The sequence below is a fragment of the Podarcis melisellensis genome (assembly GCF_964234715.1).
Source record: "Podarcis melisellensis genome assembly, chromosome: 15".
Lineage (NCBI taxonomy): Eukaryota > Metazoa > Chordata > Lepidosauria > Squamata > Lacertidae > Podarcis > Podarcis melisellensis.
The window spans coordinates 37,659,907-37,687,606 of NC_138532.1; the positions used below are offsets into that span (position 1 = coordinate 37,659,907).

The window sequence follows — 27,700 nt, forward strand, 5'->3', positions numbered from 1 at the left end:
GGTTCCAATCAATAGCCACCTGGCTGCTCCTCCAATTATTTCTCACGTCATCTTGTTTATAGGACAGGTCTTAATGAAGATTAAAAAATGTTTGTGACATGATAGCCTAAAAAAGTAACCTCTTCCCTAGATTTTCCATCCTACTTTTTAAGTACAGATAAAAAAAGTTGAAAGAAACGTGTAGCTGTATTTAAAAAAAAAAATGAGACCATCGGGTGGGGGAAAGGGGCATTTCTCCTTCACTGGATAGGTCAGATAGTTACTGGGAAACCCCCCACAAATTGATAACTATGGGTTAACACAATTAACTAAAAGTAAAAATGATTGGGGGGGGTTCTCCTGCAAATATTTACAAAGTTGAAGAGATCTGCACAACACTTGATTAAGGAGAAGGGAAGAAAGGGGCTTTAAAAAAAGAAAATAACACAAAACAATAAGATGCACACTTGGCTTGTCCTGAAGGGGCATCCTAACTAGTTAGTGGTTAGAATAAAAACTGTATATCATTTTATAATATAAGACAAAAAACTTCTAGTGAACAACACCTGCTCTCCTTTGTCAACAGTCAGCAGGTTCTGATTGGGAGAATGGGGGGCATACATACATCATACCCCAGCATCTCCACAGTCTTCTAGCTTAAAGCATTGTTTTTCTGTGTTCCAAAGCCCATTATTTGCTCTTCCGAAAGAGTCCCAACTGGGTTTTGAGCAGAGACCATGCTTGTGTAGGTTTCAAATCCTCTTCCACCAGCCACAGCTGTTCCTTGCCAAACTTTGAACAGTTTTTTTCTCTCCTTTTTAATGTTGAATATGATGTTATATTCCCTTAGGGTAATATGTCTCGTAGTATTTACATCTCCAAATATCAGGTCACAATCCCTAGTTATGTATATGTTGCAGGTAGAATGATAAGTTACCATATGCTTTGCATATCAGAGCTGGTATCACTTTTCCCATAGGGAATTCGGCCTGAAATTATCATATTCCCAAAAGGTAAAATGCATAATTACTCAAAATGCATTTTCTTAAACAAAACAAAAAAAGGACCATGTAATGCATTTACTTAAAAAAAAAACACTACAAACACTACGTTCTGAATCAGAGGGACACGAGCTGGCAAGTGATCCATCTCCATCCTATGAGAATATGGAGGGCCTTTCTTAAGCCTTCTAGTGTTCAGGTTAAAACCGTTTCTTCATTAGATTAAAACTGTTTCTTCATTCGCAATTTCCAGGGCTATCAGCAATGCTGATTTATTTATTTTTTAAAAAAATGACTGGATTTAACTCCGATCTGTTCCTCTTCCAACATCACTGCCAGCTTGAAGGAAACAAATGTGGTCCAGTAATAAAGATCAACAGCCAGCTAACTAAACAGAGACACTATAATAGTTTTCCATTTTTAAAAACGGTGCATGATTATTATTATTTTTGCCCCAGCTGAATTAGCCTGGTTTCATTAACGCTGCTAACTAAAACGAAACAAAAACAAACGAAACAAAAATATAATTGCTGGTAAGGACTTGCTTTTCATTCCTCTTTTTAATACTGCTGTGAGTTTTTGTTTGCTTGTTTTTACCATGGGGGAGAGGTTGGCAATGCCTGGGGAAGGAAAGGCATGCTCTCCACTGGCCTCATTGCTATATTTAATGGGCCAGCTAATGTCATTGGCGTCGGGAGGTTCATGGGTGAGGTTATAGTGACCGGATGTGCTATGTTCACTGGAGCAGTTACTGAAGTTGGTAAATTAACAGGTGTGGTGAGTGTTAACGGAGAGGTCATAGACAACGGACTGGTAATGGTGACAGGGTGGCCTAGGCTCATCGGGCTGGAGATGTTAACTGCGCTTGATACATTGACTGGGCTTCTCATGTTCATTGCAGCAGCCACCGTGACTGGGTTGGTGATGGTCCCAGATGCCACTGAGGAAGTTATATTGAAGGGAGTAGAAAGAGTCACAGGCGTAGTGGCAGCAGTGGACGTTTGGCACAGGTTAGCAGCTTCTAAAAAACAAGAAAGAGATATAAAAAGAGACCAAAGGTTGTTGTTTTTCCTAAACATTAAAATTAAAGACACCCCAGAGAAGACTCTGAACCCCTGGCATGGCAGTCCTTAGAAGGGTCCATTAAATAATGGATGGCTAGTCCATTACATAAACCTTACTGCAATTTTTTTGTGGGTTCATACCTGTACTCTTGCAAAGCCAGCCCTCCACCTCTAAGTATCCCTTCCCACTGCAACACATGGTCCCTTCCAGCTCCAGGCCCTCATTGCTGACAGTTCACTCCTGAGCAGCGAGAATGTTTTGATCCCCTCACAGCAGCTCAGCCAATGGCTATGGAGTGCTTGCAGGCCAACAAATTAACCATCAACCTGCGGCTATTCTCAGGTTTCCTGGTAATCTGGCAAAACCACTGGATTGTTTTTTTTTAGAAAACTAATGGCAGTCAACAAATTCTCAGTTCTCTCTCTGCAACAGTTAAGTATCCTCAAACAGCATCAACTTGGGAATAAGACCATTAAATACAATTAATTCTACAGCCTAGGTTAACTTCAATCATGCAATTCATCTAAATTAAATACATTTCCTTCGAAAGTTGTTTTTTAAAATATAAAAGGGGGAGTTGTTCATAAAAACAGCACAGTATTAGCAGAAAATCCTCTCATGAGGAACATTATAAGTAGAGGAGAGTGTACATACCGAATGGTACGTACTCTATAGCCTTCTCAAAGTTGTACTGACATTCTGTGAAGGTTTTAAAAAGTCATTATTAGGGACCAATACATAAAGCTGGTTTCACTATTTACCTGCTTAAGATCAATTTAAACCACAGTTGGCGGAATAATTTAGTAAGTGTAACTTCTTACTAAATTACTACAACACCCTAGTCAGTAAGGTGTGTGCATCAAACCCCACTGGTCACATGGCTTTTCAGGTTGGCTAAAAGTTACACACCAATGTTTCCTTTAGAATTTTGAGGAAGAGTTAGGCTTACGCTGTACACCAGAGGGACCCTTGGGGCTAACTGTGTGGGGAGAATAAGCAGGAAGCATACATGGTAGAGGTAAATACCTCTAGTATATCAGCACCACCTGCTGGCTAGCCATAGAACACTTATGCTCACATACGGGGGGGGGGGAGGGGGAGAGAGAAAACGATGTGCAACTAACTCCTCTAGTTATGGCATGAAAACAGCTAACTGCTCTTTGAAACCTCAACTTAAGCAAGCTCCAGGCATAAAGCCAAGGCATAAAGTTGTTCACATACTTGCTAGTGCATCAAAGCCATATAGCCAGAATCTCTTTCAGGTAGCAACTTGCATGAAGCCTTGGTTGTGCCATGCTATTGCTCTGCTGCACGACAGATGGACTGTATCCCACCCTTCAAAAGGCGGGCCTCATACTGCACAACTAGGGAGGGTGAGATTAAGAAAAGACTGGCAGGGGCAAAAGGTGGTTGGGTAGAAAGGGCTCTATCCCCTATACAATTCCCCAGGGTGCTTAGTTCTTAGTGACAGGGAGCTAGTGTTATTGTCAGAGTCTGGAAACTGCTGCCTTGTAGCCCACAAACGTGGAGGAACTGTATCTGGGGAATCAGATTCTAAGAGAGCCAAGGGTCTGGTCTTACCATACAAGCTATATAAATGTATCTGACCCTACCTTGCTTGACTGAAGTTGGCCTCAGTGTCTGTTGACTTTCTGCAATCAAAATTGGAGGTGGAGGAAAGGTGTTGCAATTAAGCCATTCAATGACATTTCTCTAGTTTCCCCCTATTCTCTAGTATAACCGAGGCGGCTGCATTTACACACGAGCATGAAACTGTCATGTCTAACTTTAAAATTTCAAACCAAAGCCAAGTGTTCCCAGCCAACATAGGCTCTCAAACTGTGAGGCAAAAATCTATCCCAGTACTATCTACTCTTACTAGCAGCTACATACAAAGTCTACAGAGAACCAGGGGACTTTTCAAGCTCAGCAAATTTGAGATTTTTTAAACTTAAGATGCCATGGGTTGAATCTGCCACCTGCCACCTGTGGAGCATGGGTTTTTTCAACTGACCTACAGCCTCTCATCGTGCCCTGATCTGCCACCTATTGCATACAGAAGCTGCCAGCACTCCAGTCCTGACCATCACATTCCTTAAGATACTGTGCATGCACAATACTGCCCTGCATTTATAACTGTTGGAACCTAGGTGCCAATAATTCAGTGTGCACCAATGTAACTTGCCATCACAAGAGAAAATGAGTTAAGCAGCACCCAGACTTTAACAGTGCAAGAGAAAAAGAAGCAAACACAAGTAGGGCATCCAGGCTTCCTGGTACCCCTGGGATGAGCACATCCTGACTTGTGTCCCAAGAAGCCAAGGCAGGATGCATCCTGAAGTCAGATCTTTCTGTTTGTTCACTGGGCTGCTTTGTGCTGTGGCTGGTGTTTCTGCAGCAGAGCCAATGGATTCCACTTCTCAATGGAATGCAACTTTTGTTCCTTTTGTGCAAGTGATTCAGAATTGATTAAGACTAAAGTACTTTCCACTCGCACTCTGACCATCCTTTCTCAGGCTATCTCCACAGCCCTTTAGTTAGAAACCATTATTTGAATGGTTTCTTTTCTTGACATTCCCTTTTCTTGCATTCTGAGGTATAAAAATGCTCGGTCTACATCATGTGTGAAAACTCTGTCTTCCAACAATCAATGGTTAAAACTGCCTTAAGGAATGGCCAATGCCTTCTGCTTCTTGCCCAAGAAAATTGGCCATTAGTGTAATTGCAGGCTCAGCTTCCACCAGGTTGTCAAACCATCCCTGTTCCTAGGTTGCGGGGGCTTCTCTCCCAGTTCAGTCTTTGTACCCTATGGAGAGTTCAGCATTCCACAGGTCCCCACCCAGCTACAACTCTAAGAACAGTCTCTCCATCCCCAAGTTCCCTGGTACTGTGTGCATGCACAGTTCATAAAAAATAGGGCAATGAAAATTAAGATGCCAGCAGCCACCATAAGCACCAGAGGAAGATGAAGGAGCAAATGGCAACACAAGAAAGAAATGCAGGTGTTTGGTGGGGCTAAAATATGACATCAGTTACTGAAGAGCTAGAGTTCACTTCAACACATCTTTATTTGGGAAGGAAGGGAAACTCTGGGTCCTAAGGAAGACTCTATGCATTAAGCATTAAGAGCATGTCAGGATCGTATACATAAGCAACCTGGATTTGCATTGGGGAACCCAGGTTCAAATCCCTAGTCAATCATAAAATTGAGTAATAACCTTGAACCAGTTACATTCTCAATTTATCTGTGATGCCAAATGAGCATGAAGCCGTGCATGCTGCCATTGGAGGAACAGGATTATAAGATTAAATATTGCTACATCTTTCACTAGAAAGAGTGGGATTTAGTGTTCAGGATTCAGCATCCCAAGAAGTCTTAGCTTTTTCAAAGGGAAATTAGAAGAAAGCATGGTAAGACTAGTGTGTGTCAGAGTGTGTTCTAGTGGCCCAGAAATTATAATTATGGAATCTACTGTATCATTCTTTGCCCTGAAAATCTCAACTCTGAAAGCAGAATAATGCAAGAGGAACACCTGGATGGTTTGTTATAATTGCCAGATTTCTTTGGTGTACAACACAAAAATCCAAATAATAAGGATAACAATATACTCATTAATCCTAATAAAAACTGGACATTGCCATATGATCATTATCTGCAAGACTTCTACTACAGTAATGTTCTTTAAGGAAGTACACTGATCAACAACAGTTGAAAAAGTTAGTGTGGATGGAAGGAGAAACATCAAAGTGGACCTGTAACCAAGAGTTGTTCTGTAGCTTCTATTCATGCAAAAAAACCTTGTATATATTATACTGGCCTAGTTCACCCATAACCCAAAACCCTCGTTTGGCTAACAAACCAAGAGTTGTTCCACAGGCAATCTAACAAAATATGGCTTCCTTCTCAAGAGTTTGATTTTTTTCCCCTAGCTACACTTGCCTTCTGTCTTTGTAGCTTGGCAAGCATCTAGGTTGCAGTGGCTGAACAAACCATGGTTAAGGAAAGGTACTGGATTTGCACTCAATGTCAAAACATTGTCAAAACAAAACTTAGCCAGCGAACTATGGCTTCAGAATGTGGTTTCTTGGCAATTAACAAACCATAGTTAAGCTGCTGGACAGGGGATCAGACAAGTCAACAAATCATGGTTTAACAAGCCATGACTTAACATATGTGCAAACTAGGCCACTATTACCTACATTTAAACAATGATTTTTAAAATCTGGCACTGATTTTCACTCCATTAGGTCACTGCTACTTCCTTGTATGGAAACCCCCGCAAGACACAGAATAGAAAAGGAAGTGTACTTTTCATACTATTTTAAGAAAAAATTGTATCTGAAACAAAAGGGCCGCCATTAGTAGCTCAAGTGTGGAGAAGAATTAGTAACTTAGACTCCATTAGATGAGTAATGTCATTATCCTCCAATGGTCAGCCAACACTTCCTTGGCTTACTTGTGTGCGTTATAAAGTTAAGACAAAAATGAGCTACAAAAAAGGCAACTGAGTGACCAGCTCAGCCTACAGCAGGTCTTGGGAGTCACCCTGGCAAGAAGAGAACATACCACTTTTTGTTGTTTTGCAACTAATCACACAAGAAAGCAACAGAAAGTTGTTAAAATGTCAAGTGAAAGACAAGATGGGAATAAAAAGCAAGTGGGATGAGATTGGTAACAAGGTCAAGAAACCTAGGCCAGATGCCTTCCTAGCCAACTTAGAGCAACCTGACATCAAAATTGAGAATATCTACACTGTGGCTTTATACCAGTTTAACTTCTCTGGCTTTCCAAAGTTGCGGAGAATTCTCCATGGGGAACCCAGAAACTAGTTCTCCGATGAAGGACGTGTAACTTCTTTTTTCTTTTCTTTTTTTAGTATGCCTCTGACTGGTCTTAATTCTATCACTAGAGTTCATAGCTTTACAAAAGAAATTGCCATAAAAGGTTTTAAATCAAAGTTTTCTATATGTCCTCGATTCTAAACACTGGAGCAAGAGCTCACATTTTTTATTTAAGCAGCCGACCACGCTGACAGGTGACTTGCTAACACATAATAGGACTAATGCCTCCCAGCCTGGCTCTCATAATTGGGCAATTGCTTGAGGTGATTAAGCGGTAAGGACCTATTGTGAGTCTGATTGGCAATGGCAGGAGGGAATGCCAGATTATCTAGTGGCTGCTGCCATGACACAAGTGTTATTGTGAATGTGATCTATCATCAATAGCATCACTTAAGAACATTCTAAGGGCATAGATTTTTACCTTTCTTCCTTGCTTTAACAGCTTCTTCCCATAATCTCAGGGTCTCTACCTGTTTTCCAGGCCAGTTTGTGACATGCTGTTGTGGCTGCTGCTGTTGCTGCTGCTGCTGTTGCTGCTGCTTCTGGTTGTTACTCTCTTCGTTCATGCATGCTATTCCAGCCAAATATTTTTTAAGAGAGACACATATATACAGATCATGTTAGAGTTTTCATCAAAAGGAATAATTTTGTTGAAGTTTGGCAACTCTTGGATTTGGGTTTTGGAAGATTTGCATTAGCTTTTCCATAAAGCTATTCCTTCATGATTTTGAACAGAAGCAGTTGTGTGCAAATAATTTAACACTTCCAACATCACCTCTGCTAGGACAGCTGTATAAAGCTTCAAACCCAGCCATTTAACAGATTGGAGAACTAGGAGACCAAACCCTCACCTTTAAGTGTGCTGCTGAAATGACTGGGAAAAACATAGCCTACCACTGCCTCTCATTTCATAGGTCCAATTTGTTCATCTTAGATCAGGAATTCTTTAAGGGACACTGACCTGTCTACTTTATACAGAGTGGATGTTACACTCCTTAAGTCCTTGTGATTAAGAGCAAGAACAAATGAGTTTTAACAGACCTTCCCACTGGAAGAGACTCAGCTGCTTTCCAAACATGCAGCAACTGCAGGTATACCGTCTCTGCCAACAGGGAATTCCATAATGTGTCAAAATGACCACTTCTAAGTCAGACTAAAGCGTGTGCACAGTGGCCAAGTGTGTGCAGCTTTTCCTTATACAATGACCACAGTTGTGGATAAAGCAGATGGATGGAAGGTGGCCTAGCTGCATTGACAGACTGCACTGCAGGACAGATTGGCTGGAATCATTTATGGGGGAAACTGGAAACCTATGCCACCATGGCTTGTACAAGGGCTCAGGGTGGTATCCAAAGCTAGTCCTACTCGGAGTAGACCCAATGATGTTAATGAACATGGCTAATTTAGGAGCACCGGTTTCAATGGGTCCTCTCTGAGTAGGCCTTAGTTAGATACAACAACTCTCAGTAGCCTGGTTCATACATAATGGCAAGCAAGAATTAAGCAACTATGGCTTACTAGGAATAAACAGGTGTGCTAGTGCATGCTGCTCAAACTGCACCTGTCCCACCTCCTCTCTTTCGCAAAGCCAGAAGAAAACAAACACAAACACTAGTTTAGTGTTGCATGCAGATCAGCGACTGTGGCTTGTTTCTCTCAAACAAATAAGAACAAGGAATATCTTCTTTGGATTATTCTTGTGACTTGTTTGGAGAGGAACCAATCAAGGGCCCTGGGTGCACATAAGACTGAAGCCAACACTTGGTTTGTGTCCTTCCGGCACAGCAAAGAAGAGGGGCGCAGCTCTGATTTGTACAGTGGTTGCTCATTTGTGTTAAGTCATAGTTTAACATGCAAAGAAGTCCATATCAACAAAAAACTTAGTATCTTAATAAAGGCAGGTTATCAGTTACTGCATCATGCATTTCCAGCCTAATACCACTAACAATATCAATTTTAGACAATTGCTACTCACAAGCAGGGAGGTGCAGATTTTCTTGCTTGAAAAACCCAAATTCTGCAATTAAGAGGAATGTGAGTGAAGCGACTTTGCATAATTTAACACAAGACACCATTTATCTCCACCAAAAGACTTCTTTTGCACTCACAGTGTGGAAAGGCACAATGTGGAAAGGGGTAGGCGACAAAGAGAGAAGGTGAAAGAATGGGGGAGACACAGGCAAAGGAAGGCTGCTGTACAAGGGGAAAGCAACAGAGCCTATTGGTGAGTACAGGCTACAGTTTGAAGATGGGAAAACTTGGTTCAAGTCCCCCTGCCAAGCCATGGAGCTGACCACTAGCTAAGTCTGAATCGATCCTTACTGGATTGTTGCAACTGTATCACAAATAAAAGTATATATTCTGAAGCAACCCTTTTGAAGTTATTGGGGAAGAACAGGAGTTATGAGGAAGGGCAATACAGAAACCTTTCTTCCAGACTGCTAATCCATGACCGACTCTTGCCTCTAGTATCTGAGGAGACTGGGCAACAACACACATAATTATTTTCCTTCAATTTGGTAGGTTATCACTTATTTTGTAGGTTTATTAGTTTTTAGGCAATCATACTCATAAACCTATGAAAGTTACTAGCCCATATCTTATTAGTCGTGTCTCAGCTACACGTGCAATAGAATGAGGCAAAAGATTTCTGAGCTGGTAGAATGGACTTACTACTTTTAGACAACAGGTAGAAGATGGGAGGTCTTTTAGTACTGAAAGTAAAACTTTCTCTGCAAATAACCCCCTCTTCCAAATAACATCAGGGAGATGGATCTACTGCAGCCTATCCTTGTTGTGCCAGTTTTCTGCCTGAAGTGTTATTTATTTTTAACTAGCATTCAAAAATGCCACTCAATGAGGTGGCACAGCCTACTGTACCACTTCAGATCTCTACCTTCTCATTCTACTGCATGTATAGGCCAAATCTTGTAAGTGACTTAAAATTCATAACAACTCCTGTCCATCCTTACTCACCACAAGTTGTTATTTATAAACCTATGTTTGGATTAGCAGATTCTGACAAAGACATCAAAACCTATTATGTGATGAACAATTTGATCCTATAAATTTCTTATCTTGCTTTCCCCATAGCTAATACGTGCCTTCAAGCTTTTTCACAGAGAACTGAAGGAACAAAAATGAAAACGTTTGGTGTGTTATGGAAATCCTTCGAAGGAGGAACTGAAGTGAGCTGCTGGACCCCTAACTCCTTTACGATCCACTGAAAATTCCATTCTTATGTAGCTGTTTTAGAGGAGGAAATGTCTTCATTATCTGCACTGCTAAACATGACTGGGCATTTCAGCTGCAACAACCAAGATTTATCTTCAGTGCCCTAAAAACTCCATCAGGATGAATGCTTTGTTTAAAAAAACTTGTTTAGTCATCAGCTCTGGCATGCCAAGCACTTTGAAGCGACAATTCAGGGCCTGCTAAAATCAATGGGATACTTTCCACCGACTTCAAAGGGCTTTGGGTAAGGCCTGGCAACATTTGAGATCGACTGAGGTAAGGAAAGAAAAATTGGTGCAAACTCCAGTGTAATACAGAAATTCCTTTCCTTGCAAGTCTCATTTGTTTGACTACAGTTCCCCGTCATTTCTCACATAAGCTACAGCAGGCATAGGCAAACTCGGCCCTCCAGATGTTTTTTGGGACTACAACTCCCATCATCCCTGACCACTGGTCCTGTTAGCTAGGGATGATGGGAGTTGTAGTCCCAAAAAACATCTGGAGGGCTGAGTTTGCCTATGCCTGAGCTACATCATGTATTTTATATTTTAAACATGCCACACATACACTACATCTAGCTGCTGCTAAAGAGTACGTTGAAAGACTGTTTTGAAAAAAGGGGGTGTCCACTTACTTTTATTGATGCCTTGTTTACAGGTATTACAGTTGATACTTTGGCTTTGCCCATGAGTCTTTAAGTGGCTGGTAATATATGCCGCGCTCAGAAGTTTACCACAGATGTTACATGACACCTTTCCTTCATGGCGCACCATGTGTGTCCGCAGCCTGTCTTTGGTGGCAAAGGCAGCCGTGCAAGTCTACATGGAAGGAAACAGAAGGTTTGGGCAGGTACCCTTACTCCAATGAATGCTAATTTTAGATATATTATTATTATTAATACACCATCAGTCCTTACACCCCACAAAGGAGGAACTGAAATTTGAGATTTAGTTCAAACCCTTCTGACTTGCAATTAAAGCATAGCAGTATTCCTCCCCGTAAGTATACACAGTGAAGGAAGACCCCTTTCATTTGTAGCCCAAGCAGTGTGGCTGCTCCCCACCCCAGTAGTCATATCGATCAGAGTATGTGTAAATGGGATGCAACACTTAATTTGTTAAAACACAAGTAAAATTGTAAACCTGTATCTGAACTGCACAACTTTAGACTGCCCAGAATGAGAAGATAGCAGGGGGGAGTATCATGACTGAATCCTCCTGCACACAAATTATTTGCAATATAGGCTAGAATCCTTCCTGTCCTTTCTGGAAAGAATCTGTGTGTGCATATAATGCCATTCAACTATGAGTGGTTTGGGAGTTTTAGCACATCTACCAGGCCTAACATGCTTAGCCATTGAAATACGCTTTTGCAGCTGGTTAGTATGAAGGCAGCATGAAGATGCAGCCGATAAAAGACCAATATAAATACATTCTGGAATTCTATGAACTGGATACCAACTATGGTTCCAACCGTCTCTTAACTGATGCACCCATTATCCAAACACTGAACAGCACACTCATGTCATAGAGCTGAGTAATACTTAAAGAGGACAAAAGTGGGACTTTTGTGTTTTGATAGCAAGACAGTCTCGCATACCAAACTGCCATGGGGCTTATAAATGCTAGGAATACACACACAGGTGGTCTCTTGTATTGTTTTCTGCCAACACTCCTGCTTATGATTTTTCCACTGTTCAGTTACATTTAGTTAAATAAAAGTCAAGACAAAAACTAAGCACAAAGCATGAAGAGTCATTCCTTTTAACTCAAAGCACTAGCTGGCCATAGCTGAGTCACGGAGAACAAGCTCAGTCTTGCACAGATGAAGCAAGATAGAAGAACAGCCAACTGTTCAATCAACTTAGCCATTTTGCTTGCCTTTAAGCTCAACCTCATAAACTAGTTGACAAGTTATTAGCCAATACAAAAAGTCTAGTCTGCCTACATATGCATGCAGGCTGTCATTTATGGCACAGTGACGAGTTGCAAGTGGGAAAAAAGAACACAACTATTCCTTCAGTTTACAAAAGCTTAATTATGCAGTCAGCTGAAGGAGATTCCTATTTGCAAACAGATATTTGCAAGTCCGTCTTTGGTTCCTAGCTAACTTTTGTCACAAGAAATTGTTTTCAATACTGGGGCTAGAAGTGGCAATATTTGCTGAAAATGCCTTAGAATGTGCTTACTGAACTAAGACTAGATATGGTCTCAGGATGGAGGACATTTTCCATTCCACTGGAGGAAACAGTGAAGTTAACATGTTTAAGACAGCAAAACAAGACACTCAAGTAATCCACTTGTACAGTCCTGCTCAAATACATTCATGCTTCTATCAAGAACATCTGGAGCATGTACATTCAGCCAGGTAAACATAGCTACACACTTTATTCACTCATTATATGCAATTATGTACATGCATTCATGTTGAAGAGAACAAGAGTTATCTAAGCAGCTTACAATGACAGTATTAAAATGCACTCACACCCATATACACCTCATATAGACACTGGAATGGTTGGGGCCCATGCAGACAGTCTATGGACCTAATACCCCTAACAATGGTCCACAGATTAGGAACATGGGAAGCTGTCTTCTACTAAGAGAGAGCATTGATTCATTTGTCATACCTGGAAATGCCAGAGATTGAATTTGGGACTTTCTGAATTTAAGGAAGATGCTTCACTACTGAGTTATGGTTCTTTCACTTACTCTTATGACAGTTAAGTGTCCCTGCTTTGGTGAATTTATTAAGTTCATGCTCTGAAGTTGGGAAAGGGGAAGAGATCCACCTTGAACTTACAGTGCTCTTTTGTGACATGCCAAGCTTAGCATAATGGCACAGACATGACCCAACACTTTGGGCTGGCTACCAAAGTCAGCCCAAGATCAAGGAAGCTACTACCAGAAGTGGGAGCTTCTGTCTCCCTTGTGCTTTTTCACCTACGCTATAAAAAGTATTCTGGGCCATTTCAGCACTTAGCCAAAGTCGCCTCGTGGAGATAAGCTGAAAGAGTGCTCTAAAGCAAGGTGAAGCCCTATTGATGCAGCCTAAAGGTGAAATTCCAAGGATCCATAATGCGACTCAATCTGGTTCTCATGTGCCATTATTTCCAATTCAAAGAGCCCCTATGACATCCAAATCCAAACTCTTGTGTGAAGCAGTTTAGCAGACAGCAAATAAATTTAGCACTGTAGATCACCAAACCCCTTACTTGGCATTTGAAGGGCCTCTCTGTGGAATGAACGTGTTTAACATGACAACTTAAGTGATCAGGCCTGTATAAAAAAGAAAAAAGTAGAGACACAAAGAGAACACATTGTTACACATAACACAGTGTAGGTCATTTATAAAACCCAACATCCTCCACAATAAACAATTAACCAACCACCCAAATCTTTCAAATCCATACTTCCCTATAAGCAGCATTCTAAGTGCATTCCTCAAAGAGGTCACATGGCTTGCCTGTGATTATTTGAAGGTCTGCCTAGAAAAAAATTAATCCCCCCCAGCGGTATAAATGGGGTACACCCCATTGGTATACTTCTCTTTTTAAGAGAAAGATCTACTAGCTATTAGAACTGGAGATCACCCAATTAGAACAGAATCTCTGCTTCCCCAATACTGCTAGATTGGTACTCTTCCTGGTCTGTATAAAAAGAGTTTTTTAAGATCTCCATCCACGGCCTGCTCATGCAAGGTCCAATGCAGACCAACATAAATAATTTTTGTTTTAAATTCACAGGCAGCGTGTCCTATCACTTGCAAAATTGCCTTTAGATTCAGATTTTAAGACCCAAGAAGGGTTACTGTCCCCTTCCCCACCCCACCCCACCTCCCACACTCACTTTCCTTACGGCCCCTTCCCACCCCCACCCCCCCGCGCGAACACGGAATGAAAATCCAATACTTGAGCTCGCCTGGGATTTTCTACATGGTACCTCGAAAAGCCTTTTCCACAAACACCACAGGTGTAGGGTTTGGTGATGCCACCCTCATGAGACCTCACGTGATAGGTCATGCGGTCCTTCCTTTTGAAACGCTGATTGCAAATTGGGCATTCAAAAGGCTTCTCATCTGAGTGGGACAGCTTGTGCCTGTTGAGGTGGTAGACATCACGGAAGGCCTTGCCACACATCTCACAGGCGTGGTTCTTTTTGACAGGCTTACTGGGCTTCTTCGCCGTCTGCGTCACCGGCATGGCCGTGGCACCAGCACTGCTGCTTGGGTTGGTGGCGGAGGAAGACGTAGTGACAGTTGAGAGGATACCTGCGATGGTCGAAACCAGCGTTGACCGGTTGTTGTCACCTGCGATGGTCGAGATTAGGGGCACCATCGTTGCAGGAGCTTTCTTTGGCCGTGACACTAACTTTATCCCTGTGTGGCAGGATTCATGGCGCCTCAAATGGTAGCTGTCCCTGAAGGCCTTGCTGCAGTATGTGCACACAAAGGAAGTTTTCGGTTTCTCCTTTTTAATCCCGACGATGGTATCTTTTAGCGTTTCCGGTGGGGGCTGAGGTTTCTGTGTTATTGGTAATGGTAAAATTGGTTTCTGGTCGGGGGGCTCAACAGCAGAGCTCAGGAGTGGCAGCAAACTGTTCTGTGCTGCCTGCTGTTGGTGATGTGATGCTTCATGTGCCTAAAAACAGAAATATTCATTTGTAACTTACAAACACACCGCTTAGCTTTGATAAGGGAAGACTGCTCAGAAACCTGTTGAGATGGTAAATTCCATGCATTACCTAATCTGGTAGGGTTTAATTTGGAAGGAAAGAGCTGCCCTTCACTGGAACAGATTTGAGGGGCCCCAGCTCCTAATGTTCAAATGGCACTTAACATTAGGACTGTGCACACACAAGGCAACAAAAGGATTCAAGCTGCACACAGAGAATGCTGGAAGCAAATCTGTACATATCTTACCTTGCTAATTAATACTACCACCACCAAAATTCAGGTTTTTAATTTCCTCGCCCCTCCCCCCACCCACATTAGCAAGAGTTAGGAAGCCTGACACAAGAACTCAATGCAAGTTATACAGACTGAGCAAACAGAAGGGACAAGACATCCAAGTTTTACCACAGGCCTGACTAAAGTTGTTTCATTTTCAAGTCATCAGTCAGTCAATGTGCTTTCAAATTTTTGACACTGTAAGCAAGAAACCTGTCTTAACAAATGAATCTTGTTCTCATGTACAGCCAGCCAGCAGTTTGTGGCACACCTTTTAGAGAATTACCTCCTCCAGGAGATTCACCTAAACTCGTCATTTTCTATTTTTAGGAAGCAGGTGAAGGCAGTTCATAAAATCTTCTTTATACTTCTTTATATGAAGTACTGGAAACTTGCTATAGCTAGTGCAGGAGTGGAAACTGGATCCGTAGCTCCCCAATCCACCCCCATGGGCTGAATTTGACATGTGGGGGCTGCTCATCTATCAATCATCTGACATTGCAAATGACATTGCAGTGCTGTGATGCACAGATATCTACTGATAATCGGGATTTCAAAGTGCTGTGCAGTGCTTTGAAGCTCTGCTGATCAGCTGATAGAGCTTTTAATACCAAAACAGGTGATTGACAAGTAGGTGTGGCTTGGTCAAAATTGCCTATAGATGGGCCAAAGGTTCCCCACCCTCAGGCTAATAAATGGAAGAGTGCAGTTTAAGTACTGGTTTAGGCATTTGCTTTTGTTTACTGTATGCGTTTTAAGTAGCAACCAGTATCAAACTTCCGGGTTTGAGGGAAAGCTAAGAGTATGAACCACCACAGAACATGTATAGAGCAGGAGAGCCTACAGAAACAGCTAGTCAGGGCTCCACTTCTGACTAACTCCCTTGTGCTCTGCAGCTGAGAGGAAGGCATTCCAGAAGTCTGTTCGACTTCCAAAACATTCGGAAATCAAAGTGTGGCTTCCGATTGGCTGAAGAAAGCTCCTACAGCCAACCAAAAGCCACGGAAGCCGCGCTGGACATCTGGCTTCTGAAAATCGTTCAAAAACCGGAACACTCACTTCCGGGTTTCAATCGTTCAGGAGCCGATTTGTTCGGGAGCCAAGGTGTTCAAGATCCAACGTATGACTGTACTGTAGTGTGCTTTCATCTCATTAATGATCATTTGCCGAAAGTGCTGGGAATGTCAAAATTCCAAACTCTTCCAATACACCTCCCAAGACATCAAAATCCTAATCCATGCTCCATTTAGAAAGCCACCCACACGGCCACCAATGGGATCAGAATGTTGATCCTCAACTGGCTAACAGGCCAGAAATAACAAGTAATGTTTGGTCCGCCTCACCTGTTACTTAATACAACTGTACTTACTCAGCCCAAAGTCACATTTTTGTACGTTATCAACTGGGGGTGGATTTTGTATGGATTTTAATTGTAGGAGCCAATCTTACTTGGAAAGTGAGGTATTGGTCCATCTAGCACCTGAAGGGACAAACTTATCCAAGGAAAGTAATACTGATCCTTTTGTTCCCAGCAGGTATATTCTACTTTATTCATAAAAGTATATCAGAGCTGTTTAAAACAACTGAATGTAAAACAATGCAATAAAAAGCATACAAAAAGTTAAAATCAAGATTAGCTAACTATTGTGGAAAGATGTATTCGTAACTGCCTACATAAGCCTGATGGAATAGGAAAGTTTTCAGCAGGCATTTAAAGTTTGAAACTGAAGGAGCCTGCTGAATCTCTTTTGGCAGAGCATTCCAGAATACTGGGCTGGTGCCACTAAAGGCTTTGTTTCTTGTCAAATGAACCTCACCAACATAGTTGGTGACACATCAGGAACATCTTTCTGACAGTAAGAGCTGTTTTACAGTGGAACAGACTCCCTCAGGAGGTTGTGGACTCTCTTTCATTGGAGGTTTTTAAGCAGAGGTTGAATGGCCACCTGTCATGGATGCTGTAGTTGAAATTCCTGCATTGCAGGCGGTTGCACTAATGACCCTTGGGGTCCCTTCCAACTCTACAATTCTATGATTCTATCACTCCAGCAGATGACTGAAGTGACTGAGCTGGGATATAAGGGTTCAGGTGGTCCCTAAAGTAGCCTGGACCTAAGTTGTTCAGAACTTTGTAAATCAATAAAAAGACATTGAACCTGGTTTGGCATAACATGCTGTCAGTCAGATGCCTCCATCAGCAATGTTGTCATAGCATTCTGCACCAGCTGAAGCTTCTGAACCAGGCCCAAGGGCAGACCCTACACAGTGTGTGTTACAGTTATCCAGCATCGAGGTTACCAATGCACTGACTACAGCATTTAGGACCTGCAGTATCCTTCAGGCTAGAAATAAAGTTAAAGCAGAAGGCAAGCTCAATGCAACTCAGCAGTAGTAAAATTCACAACACAACCCATTTTATTTTGTGACGCGTCTTGAACTGTTTCAAAATATTAATAAAACAGTTTCTCTTATTGCTGATTATTGGGAAGTATATTTATGCAGACTGTTGATGAATTGAACTTTTTTAAAAGAGCAAGTCATCCTAAACAATAGAAAATAGGCAGTAAGGATTGAAAATTGCAGTTAAAACATTTTTTTTAGGTCACTGTTCTCAAATACTTACTGAAAATAAGTTCCATTGAGATTAGGAGAACAGATTTGCATATAATTGGTCTGACCCAGAGAGTCTCATGTAGACTGCCCACTCAGACTGCCACAGTTTTTGTAAATTGCTTTGGGTTACTCTTTTGTGATGAAAAATGATATAACAAACAAACAAACAGGGTTTTCAAACTTTTTCTCTTCAGTGGACTTTTCCCATTTTGACTTAAGTGCTAAGGAATGGCTATGGGTTGCAGAAGATTCCAGGAAATTCCCAAGGAACCCAGAAAAGAGAAAGAGTTGCAGACCACAAGCTTTGCATTGCAGAGGGTATCTAGTTCAATTTTTAGCATTGCCAAGTAAGATCTTAGGCAACTTGTGATGGGAAAGATGTCTGCCTGAATTTCTGGAGAGCAGGCTGCACTGGGCTGGAGGAACAAATACTTGGACCATGAGGTTATGCCTTACATTTATTATCACTCCAGTGGTACCTCTGGTTACGTACTTAATTCGTTCTGGAGGTCCGTTCTTAACCTGAGGTACCACTTTAGCTAATGGGGCCTCCCACTGCAGCTGTGCAGCCACTGCACGATTTCTGTTCTCACTCTTAGGTAATGTTCTTAACCCGAGGTACTACCTCCGGGTTAGCAGAGCCTATAACCCAAAGTGTTTGTAACCCAAGGTACCACTGTATTGACTATTCGACTTCATCACTAAACCTGCTTGAACCAAGCATACTCCTAGAATATAGGTAGGCAGACTTAAGACATGCAGGATCTCCTTTTTCTTTTCTTTTTTACTAAAACCCCAAATCCTCCAACCAGAACAAAAGACACGCTTAGAATTAAAACATTCTAAACCCAATAACTTGTTTTTAATACAGTACAACAACTGACAGAACTTTCAGTCCTTCCACAAAAAGATCCCCTCCCCTACTCCTAGCTTTCTTCATTTCAGCCATATAATGGGGGAAGCAAATATTTTGTTGTTGCCATTGTTGAACCACCAGGAGTGTGTTCTTAAAGTAAATTGCTGGCCAACTTAAATAGCAATGTCACCTGCAAAACCACTGAAGTTTCCACCTTTTTACTATGCTATTCTTTCCCACTGTAAACACAGGAGCAAATCCTCAACGTAAGAACTGAGGTAAATGGACATTAGAGTTATATAATCCCACCCACAGTAATTTCCCCAAAAGGAAGATAAGCCACTTGCTTTCTAAATACAGGCGTTCATCAGGCGGATATAGTAAGGTGCATGTTTCAGCAAACCATTTTTTTTAATTCCTGAGGGGAGCAATTCTTGCAGCTAATGACTGGGTGTATGCCATGCTGCTCAACATATTACATGATCCCTATCTTAATGACAGCCTATTTGGTTAACTACAAGTTACAAATACAATTATAATGCCCAGTCTGCTCTATTAGATTGTGGATACATTACATGGGGGATAACACAACTGTCGACACCAGTCCACTGACAGGAAGGCTGCTTCTGAAAGCCAACCATGAGCCCGCCAGACAGACAGTACAACCAAGTCAGTTGTACTTGTAATAACTTGTCCATGCTGGAACTAAACGCAAGGAGCATGTACTGGGAACTCACACCTTCTGACATGTATATATTTAGTAACACAATGACTAAGGCATTCCAGGCTGAAGACAGGTGAAAATAAGAGATGTACTACTTATTCTGTCAGCAGCTCCTTGGGGAATAGATTTTAGATCGGCAAATATCAAGGATCTGGTGACAACCCAAGAGGCTTCACTTCTAAATCCATAATGGGGCTATGGCCTGCAAGCCATATCACCTGGATGCCATGGAGAGCACAAAGAAGCTGGGACAAAGGGAATAGTTCTAGCTGAACCACACTTCTATAGAGGGAGCAAATGTAGGAGAGAACATGGCATTTGGTTGGGTTTCTCACTTTGCAATGTTAAAAAATAAAAAGAGCTCATAAGAGAACAAGAGGAATATTCTCAGATGAGCAACTTTTCAAACGCATGCTAACCTGTGCTTAAGGAATGTATGCATGGCCCTGTTTATTGGCATTTACGGTAATGAGAGCCTTTGACAGTGCTCTGTATCAGACAGAATAATAAACCAAGGGAGATGTGAGAATAGGTGCTAGCTGCATCCCAGTTTTGAAACTCACTTGCCCAGCATGAAGACAAAAGAGATCCCATGTACACAGTTGCCCAAGTATTCCATGACTCTGCTTAAGAAGGGGCGTGGGGTGGATTCCAGCCATACTCGAGTGTTATCTAGGGGTACTATGTAAGATTTGGCAACCTTAACAAATCTAAGTTGTACTAAGCTTGCTTTCAAAGAAAAGTATTTTAAAACCATAAATGGGTCTCACTGTATAGGACTGGGGAGAATTCAAGCAGAGACTTCTTAAAACTTGCCAGAGTACAAGTTGACCCTGAATGACTGCAGAGAAAGACAACTGTACACACTATGTCATTTCCCAGGAATGAACAGTTTGCCTGTACTCATGCTCCTACTGGAATCAGACCCTATAGGTTCTCTTCAACTGGCCGAATTAATTGTTACCAGTACAGTTTATTTAAATTTTGTCTGTAGACGTAAGAAAAAAATTGAGGCTTGTTTCCTTTCACGCTGTATGAGCTACACCGTCATTTGCTTTTCGATAGTTGAGATTAACCAAAATTAGTCATACATTTTTAGTCTGAATCAGAATCCAGCGTTGAAATGGTTCTTCATTTGAAGACAGACCTTACTGAATGTTTTGAAAGAACCTCCGCAGTTCCCTCTGCAGTTCATGTCTAGAGGCACTCCATCAAGTACTAAAGTGAAAAACAAAGCCTTTCACAAACTTTTGCTACTAGAAATAGCTTAAGGAGACTTGCAAGGCATGCTGAGTGAGTAAATCCAGGCCATGTTATGCTCACACTAGAGGCCTGCATGAGCCTTGTGACAACTGGGCTCTCTGGATAGCATAGGCTGGTTCTGAAACACCTGGATAGCTTATTTCAGAGGAAAACAAAGTCTAAACAACATGCAACCCTCTCATGAGTTGCACAATTTCAACCATATATTTTCACTTGATATAGTCTGACTTAAACCAGCTAACCCACCTCATATACAAGGAACAGCCAGCGGGTCACCCACAACATGGTTTTGCATCATGTCCACAAGCCATTATAAGTATCCCACCAGGCACAGAGTGCGGGAAGTGACAAGAGAAGTTCCCAAATATTTCAGCTTCCCTGTTCACCTTTCTGCCATTCTCTACTCCATCTGCACATGGTTTGGAAATTAGATAGCACCTGTGGCCACTTTCAGCAAGGCTGGAAGAGGAGACATTTCTGTCCTTACAGAGTCCTCCACTATATTCCAAGCTGAAAAGATGGGCTTAGGAGAGTCCAGCCTCCCATTATTATGAAGTTAGCTGTTGCTGTCAGGTTTGTTTTTAACATTTATTTATTTCACTTATTTACCTAGGAAATGTACTTCTGTAGCCGACATAGAATTAAAAACCAAATTAAAATATTACAACCCCAAAATTCAATAAAAGCCACCCACAACAATACAATAAAATCAGCAAAGCATAAAACAGAACATGCAAGTCACTAATTACTAATTCACGATCAGTAGCACATCCCTCCAAAAGAAAAAAGCCTGTGCAAGTTCGTCTGTCAGATGCAGCATCTGAGAGTTTATTGAGACCAAAAAGGGCTGCAACCTTTTTCCAACAGCCACATTTGAAATGATTGCTCACTGAAGATAAATGGCACTGTGTTGTTCTTTGGCGGCGGCGGCGGGGGGGGGTACTTTCCAAGGCTAGGTAATGTGAGTGCCCAATTTTGTATGAATTGCACAGAACCTTTTTTGCCCCAGAAAGGCTCTTGAGCCTGTTAGAATAGCTCACAGGCATCTTTAATATAGCAGGGATTGGAGGCTGGATGACCAGAGCGTGAACCCAACACAAGGTTCCACTTTTCATCAAGATTTCAACTAAAATATCATAATGATCCCGTAAAACAATTGCAGCCAAGGATGCAACCACTGGAAACCCAACTCAGACAAGCTTTAACTCTTTTACTGTATGTTTATTTCCCTGCAGGCTCTACACAAAGAAACTGAAGACAGTAAGCATTCGGAGCCCAATTATCTTCATACAAAGTTTTTACATATTTTAATACACTGCACACATTATCTACGATGGCAGCCTGCAAGCAGTTCTCAGCAGGGGGCCAGGGCCATAGCCACCTCTATCAAAGTAGCCTGTTAGTGATTAGCACAGCTCCTACATCTGCTTCCATGCCCTTCCCTTTACCTCTGTTGGTAACTGAGGTACCAATAAAAAATAATGGAAGGGAAAGATTTGGCCCAAGGCACCTAACCTAAATCACATTATCAAGGCACAAACATATCAGTTCAAAATGGAACACAAATCCTTCAAACAAGATTCAAGAAACCACACTTTAATAAGAGCCTTTTAAAGCTTTTGGGTTTGTGTGGACCCAGCAAGAAACTATGGTTTAGCATCATTAGAACAAGCTTAGCTTGTCTCTGGACTTGCACACTCTTCTCCCCAACCCCCATGCAACCATGAGAAGACATTTAGGCCCTCTTTTATTACCAGCAACTTGCCATTTTGTCTACATCTTGAAAAACTGAATTATTTTACTATGGTTAATAGAAACAGTCTAATTTCAAACCATAGTCAAAAGAGGCTGCCATGCTTTCACTAATCACCAGTAAGTTTTAGGGTTCGGATAATAGACTAAACTGTGGTTTATCTGAAATTGAAGTGGAAGCTTCCAAACTCTTCTTTGCAGCCCCACCAGGCAAGGGGGAACGTGAAAGTCTAAGGGAGACTAGGTTCATTCTTTTAACACAAAACCTACGTAACTGTTAAGATGGCTGAACTCTATATACTCATAAAGCTTTCTGCTATAAAAGTAATTTGAACAAGGATATGTACTTTAAGACCTGGGTATCTCACCTTGCTAAGAGTTGCTGAAACTGCTAAATCAATGTCCCTTTTCTGCCAAAAGTAATGGTTTCTGTGATTCCTAATGATCTCTTGCATTAAGGCCTTCTAAAAAAGGATCAGAGGCTAAATGGTAAATGAGGGCATGAGCATTTGACTATCTTTTGTTAAGTCATTTTCATTCACTTGCAGTGTAGTTTTATTTAGCCTGGGATTCAAATCAACAGCTTATGATTTTCTTTCTATTACTGTGATTTCTGTGATAGAAAACAAAACAGTTTCAAGACCCAGGGTGGAAGGATTGGCATTGTGAACTTTCATTGCCAGAAGCAAAGTTTTTTTGCACCGAAGCCTTGATGTCAGAGCAACCAATTAGCATAAGTGAGTCATACCTTGGTTGCATTATTAGATGGGTTATCTTTCCCCCAATATTAAACATGCAACGTGTACTTCCTAGGCAGCTATAAAATCTGCTTTAACATATACATAAGCTCAGACACTGGTGTGTAGGCAAAAGTTAAAGGTAAAGGTACCCCTGCCCATACGGGCCAGTCTTGCCAGACTCTGGGGTTGTGCGCCCATCTCACTCAAGAGGCCAGGGGCCAGCGCTGTCCGGAGACACTTCCGGGTCACATGGCCAGCGTGACATCGCTGCTCTGGCGAGCCAGAGCTGCACACGGAAACGCCGTTTACCTTCCCGCTGGTAAGCGGTCCCTATTTATCTACTTGCACCCGGAGGTGCTTTCAAACTGCTAGGTTGGCAGGCGCTGGGACCGAGCAGCGGGAGCGCACCCCGCAGCAGGGATTCGAACCGCCGACCTTTCGATCGGCAAGTCCTAGGCGCTGAGGCTTTAACCCACAGCGCCACCTTTAACCCACAGCGCAAAAGTTACTCAGGCTTAAAACCTCCACCTTGCTTCAGAGCAGGACATTTTCAACACATGAACAAGATCAAAAACCTTTAAAAAGTGGGGGGAAATCCATCATGCATACTAATTGACATTAGCATATTTTTATGAAGTTGACCTCCTTATAAGATTAATTTTTACCCCAACTCTGAAATACTGTACCAAATTATTTAGCTAAGCAGTAAAAGTCAAGTGAAGTACAAATATAACTGTGAGACAGCCATTATGGTCTTAACATATATTTTCACAATCATCATTCCTTCAAGTGGTTATTATGGAAAGAAGCCAAGGGAGTAGAGGTTGGTAAAGAGAAGAAAAAATGTATCTTATAACCTATGATTCACTAAGGAGATTAACAATGTTCAAATCTCTAAACAGGGAAAATAATCAAACCCATCATTGGACTGCAGATGTATCACTGCTAGAATCTGCCTATGGTAAAACATTTCATTCCTTGTATTCAAAGATAAAAGTCACACAAGAGCTCTTAGTTATCATAAGCTCAAACAGATTCTGTTTTCAAGAGGATTTTTTAAGCCTGCATCCAAAGACTGGGCACCTAAGCGAATGACTCATCTTTGTACTTGGGTGACTATTTTCCTTTAGAAGAGAAAGACTGCAGTGCATTTGCCTCAGATTTATTCCTTCGCTTCATGTTTTCAAACTGGAGTCATGCTTTGTATTTTAAAGAGAACAGAAGACTCAGTGGGAAAATGACGCAGACTTGTAATTTGCAGAGAGGATTATTTTACCTTCAAGAAAGAGGGGGAGAAGAGGTATTGTAATTAGTTTACTTTTTCCAAGCTAAAAAAGGGGAATGGTTTGTAATCTAGATTCTCACTTGGATTGTAGATTTAAGGAGGAAGTAGCTTGGCATGCTGCATTCCTTACAGAATATTAATGCTTTTAAGTGACTCAAGTTGTAGGCTATAAGGCATCATTTTGACTACATTATTCTGGCATCTTTTTAAGAAAAAGCAGTTAATGGGAGTTTAGTTTTTCAAAGGGGTTTAAGCAAGGAGAGCTGCTTAATAGAAGACACGTTCATCATTCACTCAGGCCCTAGTTTTAGAGAGCAATCCCTCGAAAATTATCATGGGCAAGTATTCTTTGAAATCAAAACTGCAGACTAGTAAATTGATTAGGACCTGAACATATCCTGCCCCCACCCCAGATGGTTTGTCCCAACATTTTCTTATTAAGTCAACAAATTCCAGCTACATTATCAACATGCTCTCTCCTCAAAGAAGCCCAGTATTTGATTCCACATGCAGGTAAGGGGATTCCTGACCTATATCCCAATAAAGAGGGTTAGGCATGAAAATTAAAATATAATTTGTCCTTAAGACTTTTCCAAAGAACCACTTGCAAATAATTTTCAGGAAACAGTGGACTACTTTCCTAACAGAAGAATAGTAAAAACCCAGGGGGTAAGTAGAAGGGCTTTATGTGACAGAGTAACAGAGAGGAAACAGAATAAGGGAGAAGGGAGAAGAGAATAGTAATTTAAAGTAGGAGAGCAGAACAAAAGGGTAGAGAAAGTGACAATTTTTTGAAGAATGGGCTAAGAGGAAATGAAACATGTGAATACACATCTTTAGAAAAAAGGGAGAGGAAACAGGACAAACTGGAGAAAGTGATAAATCTTTAAAGAAAAAATATGCTTTAAAAGTACATGGTAAAAACTGAGGGGGGAAACAAAGAAAAAAAGATAGAGGGAACAGAAAGAGGGAGAAGGAACCAGGAGGTACAGCAGATAGAAAAATATGATGGCAAAAAGTAGAAAAAATGGGAGGACAAAGTTGCAAAAGGTGGAAGAGCTTAATTGTTTAGGGAACAAGAATTAGTAGCTCAGTTCAAAACTGGAAAACAACAGAAGAGAGCAAAGAAGGGAGGAATACAGAATTCCACAAGCCAAAGTAAGGAGGGGCAAAAGATCAATGATTTGCAGGGCAGAAAAAGAATGAAAAATCAGTGAAATTGGCACCACCAAAAACATGGTTTAAAAAAGAGAGGGAACAGTTAAAGGTAACATGCTGGGGTTAAGGGCAGCCAAAGTAGCAGCAACTTACAAAGTAAGAAATTCCAGAGCAGCCTTAGTTTCAGAACACACACATCCACACATAAGGCCCTATTGCACCTTAAAAGCCTAAAGGGAAAGTGCCGATGATGGGAGTAAAAGGGGGGGATAAATGCAAATAAAGCACCAAAGAAAACATAAAAGCAAAATAAATGGGGCAAGGGGGAGGGAGCCAGCACTTATTTTTAATAATAAAAGGCAGCAAAAGTATCTTGGGACAAGAGAAATAATGCAGACCAAAAACTACTAGGAGCCTGGGGAGTAAAAGGTGTCCAGAATCTTTAGAGGGGGTAGAGAGGACATGGTAAGGATTAGTTAAGGAGTCCCAAAGCAGCAGAGGTATTGAGGGAGAAAAATAAGCAGCTCAAAAACACAAGATGTAGAGGAGATTGAAGTGAATGAAAAGTATGCAGAAAATCCTATTTTCCATTGTGGGAGTGAGGAGAGAAAAATAATTTAAGATTCCCAATTAAACACGGGGTAGGGACGAGATGAAAAATACAAAAAGAGTTGAGGGGAGAGAAGAAAGTAGAGTGTACAGAAAAATCTCATAGCAGGCAGTTAGTTAAACATCCTAAAGAACTGGAGGGAGTTGGAATAAAGAATGCAGCAGAAAATGTGGTGGCAAGGGAAGGAGAAAGGGAGAGTGCACCGAGAAGCTCATGGAGGAAAGAGGGGAAATTAGTAAATGAGTCCAAAAGAACTGGGGGGAGCCAAAGAATGCAGCAGCTGAAAATGCAAGTGAGGAGAGGGATATGCAAGGGGAGGGGAGATTAATTAAAATCGTAAACAATTAGAACATAAAAAAGAACTAAGAGCACACACACACATATATATATCAGTAGAAAAATCCGATGGGGTGGGGAGAAAGAAAAACTAATGTGTCAAGGAGTTTAACATATAAAGGAGCACGGATACTTGAGCACAAGATGAGAAAAAGCACAGAAGCACCAAGAAGTACAATAATATATATGGGAACAGGTTTTGTTCCCCTTAAAAGCCACCGATATGAGCCCAAAATGGGGGGGGGGGGCGACTCGAGATCAGTGGGTGGGGGAGAAAACACTGGATGGTTCCCTTAAAAAAAAAAGAAACGTCGGCCACCAATATCTGAGCAAATACGATGAGTAGACGGGAGAGCGGAGGGCAGCCACCACTCCCCAAATTAAAAAAAGCGAGAGCTCGAATTCCTTCTTCTTTGGGAAGAAAAAATGGACACACACACACAAAAAAAAACACCAGCCAGCAAAGTATTGGGAGGGAAGAGGAAAGCCACCTCCGCAAAACAGGTTTGTGTTTGTTTTTCGGTAGTGGCGGGGCTGCTATTTCGGACGCAGGCGGCTTCGGGGGGGGGGCGAGGGTGCGGGAGAGAGGAGAAAAGAGAGAAAGAGGGAGAGCGAGCGCGCTATAGCCGGCCTCCCACAGCGCCGTAGAGAGCAGCTACATTCTCCTCCCTCCCTCCCGCTATTCCGCCCCCCCCACGCGCGCGGCTATTCTAGCGGGGGGGGGTCGCCCGCCGCCGCTGCTGCTGACAGAGCGAGCCGGCCCTTTGCAAGAAGAATCAGGGCCTGACGGGGAGGGTGGCGCGGGGTGCCTTGTGCGGGGGGGGGAGGCAGGCAAGCGCGGGAGGGAGGGAGGGAGGGGGGTTGGGGGAGGGAGAGGCGGGGACATTTAAGGAGGGGGGGGCTTTTCAGAAGTGCGCGCGCGGTGCGGGGGGGGGTTGGTTTTTGAAGAGGGTGGTCGTCTTTTCTCCCCTCACCTGAAAGAGGAACGCGGTCCAATTGGCTTCCATGGCTTTGGAAGCGGCGGCGGCGGCGGCAGCCGGGAATACGGAAGGTTTTATATATATATATATGGTTTTTTAAAAAAATAAAAAATAGTGCCTTCTGTATATAGATAGATAAGAGTTACAAGATATAGATATATATATAAATGGTGCCTCTCTCTCTCTCCTCAGGCCCGGCGGCCTGGTCTTTTTGCGGCTCCTCACAGCGCCCGCTCGCTCTTCCTGCCTGCTCGCCTCCCTCTCCCTCTCTTTTTTTTTCTCTCTCTCTCTCTCCTCTCTCTCTCTCTCTCCCCC

The 27,700-nt window shown here is 42.0% G+C and overlaps 1 protein-coding gene across 6 annotated transcripts; it reads right to left on the bottom strand.

The window, feature by feature from the left end:
• Positions 1–200: 200 nt before the first annotated feature.
• Positions 201–27,700, bottom strand: VEZF1 (vascular endothelial zinc finger 1). 6 transcript variants are annotated; one of them, XM_081890436.1, is made up of 9 exons: positions 27,380–27,698; positions 14,063–14,760; positions 13,336–13,399; positions 10,756–10,939; positions 8,863–8,904; positions 7,309–7,458; positions 3,659–3,697; positions 2,700–2,744; positions 201–2,001 (listed from the first exon to the last, which is right to left on the bottom strand). In XM_081890436.1, exons 1-9 carry the CDS (start codon positions 27,410–27,412, stop codon positions 1,574–1,576), a joined length of 1,683 nt encoding a protein of 560 aa, XP_081746562.1. In that variant the 5' UTR covers positions 27,413–27,698; the 3' UTR covers positions 201–1,573. The 6 variants fall into 6 exon arrangements, with proteins under 6 accessions (XP_081746562.1, XP_081746561.1, XP_081746563.1 ...); XM_081890435.1 differs by having other exon boundaries at positions 14,042–14,760; XM_081890437.1 differs by lacking the exon at positions 8,863–8,904 and having other exon boundaries at positions 14,042–14,760; positions 27,380–27,700.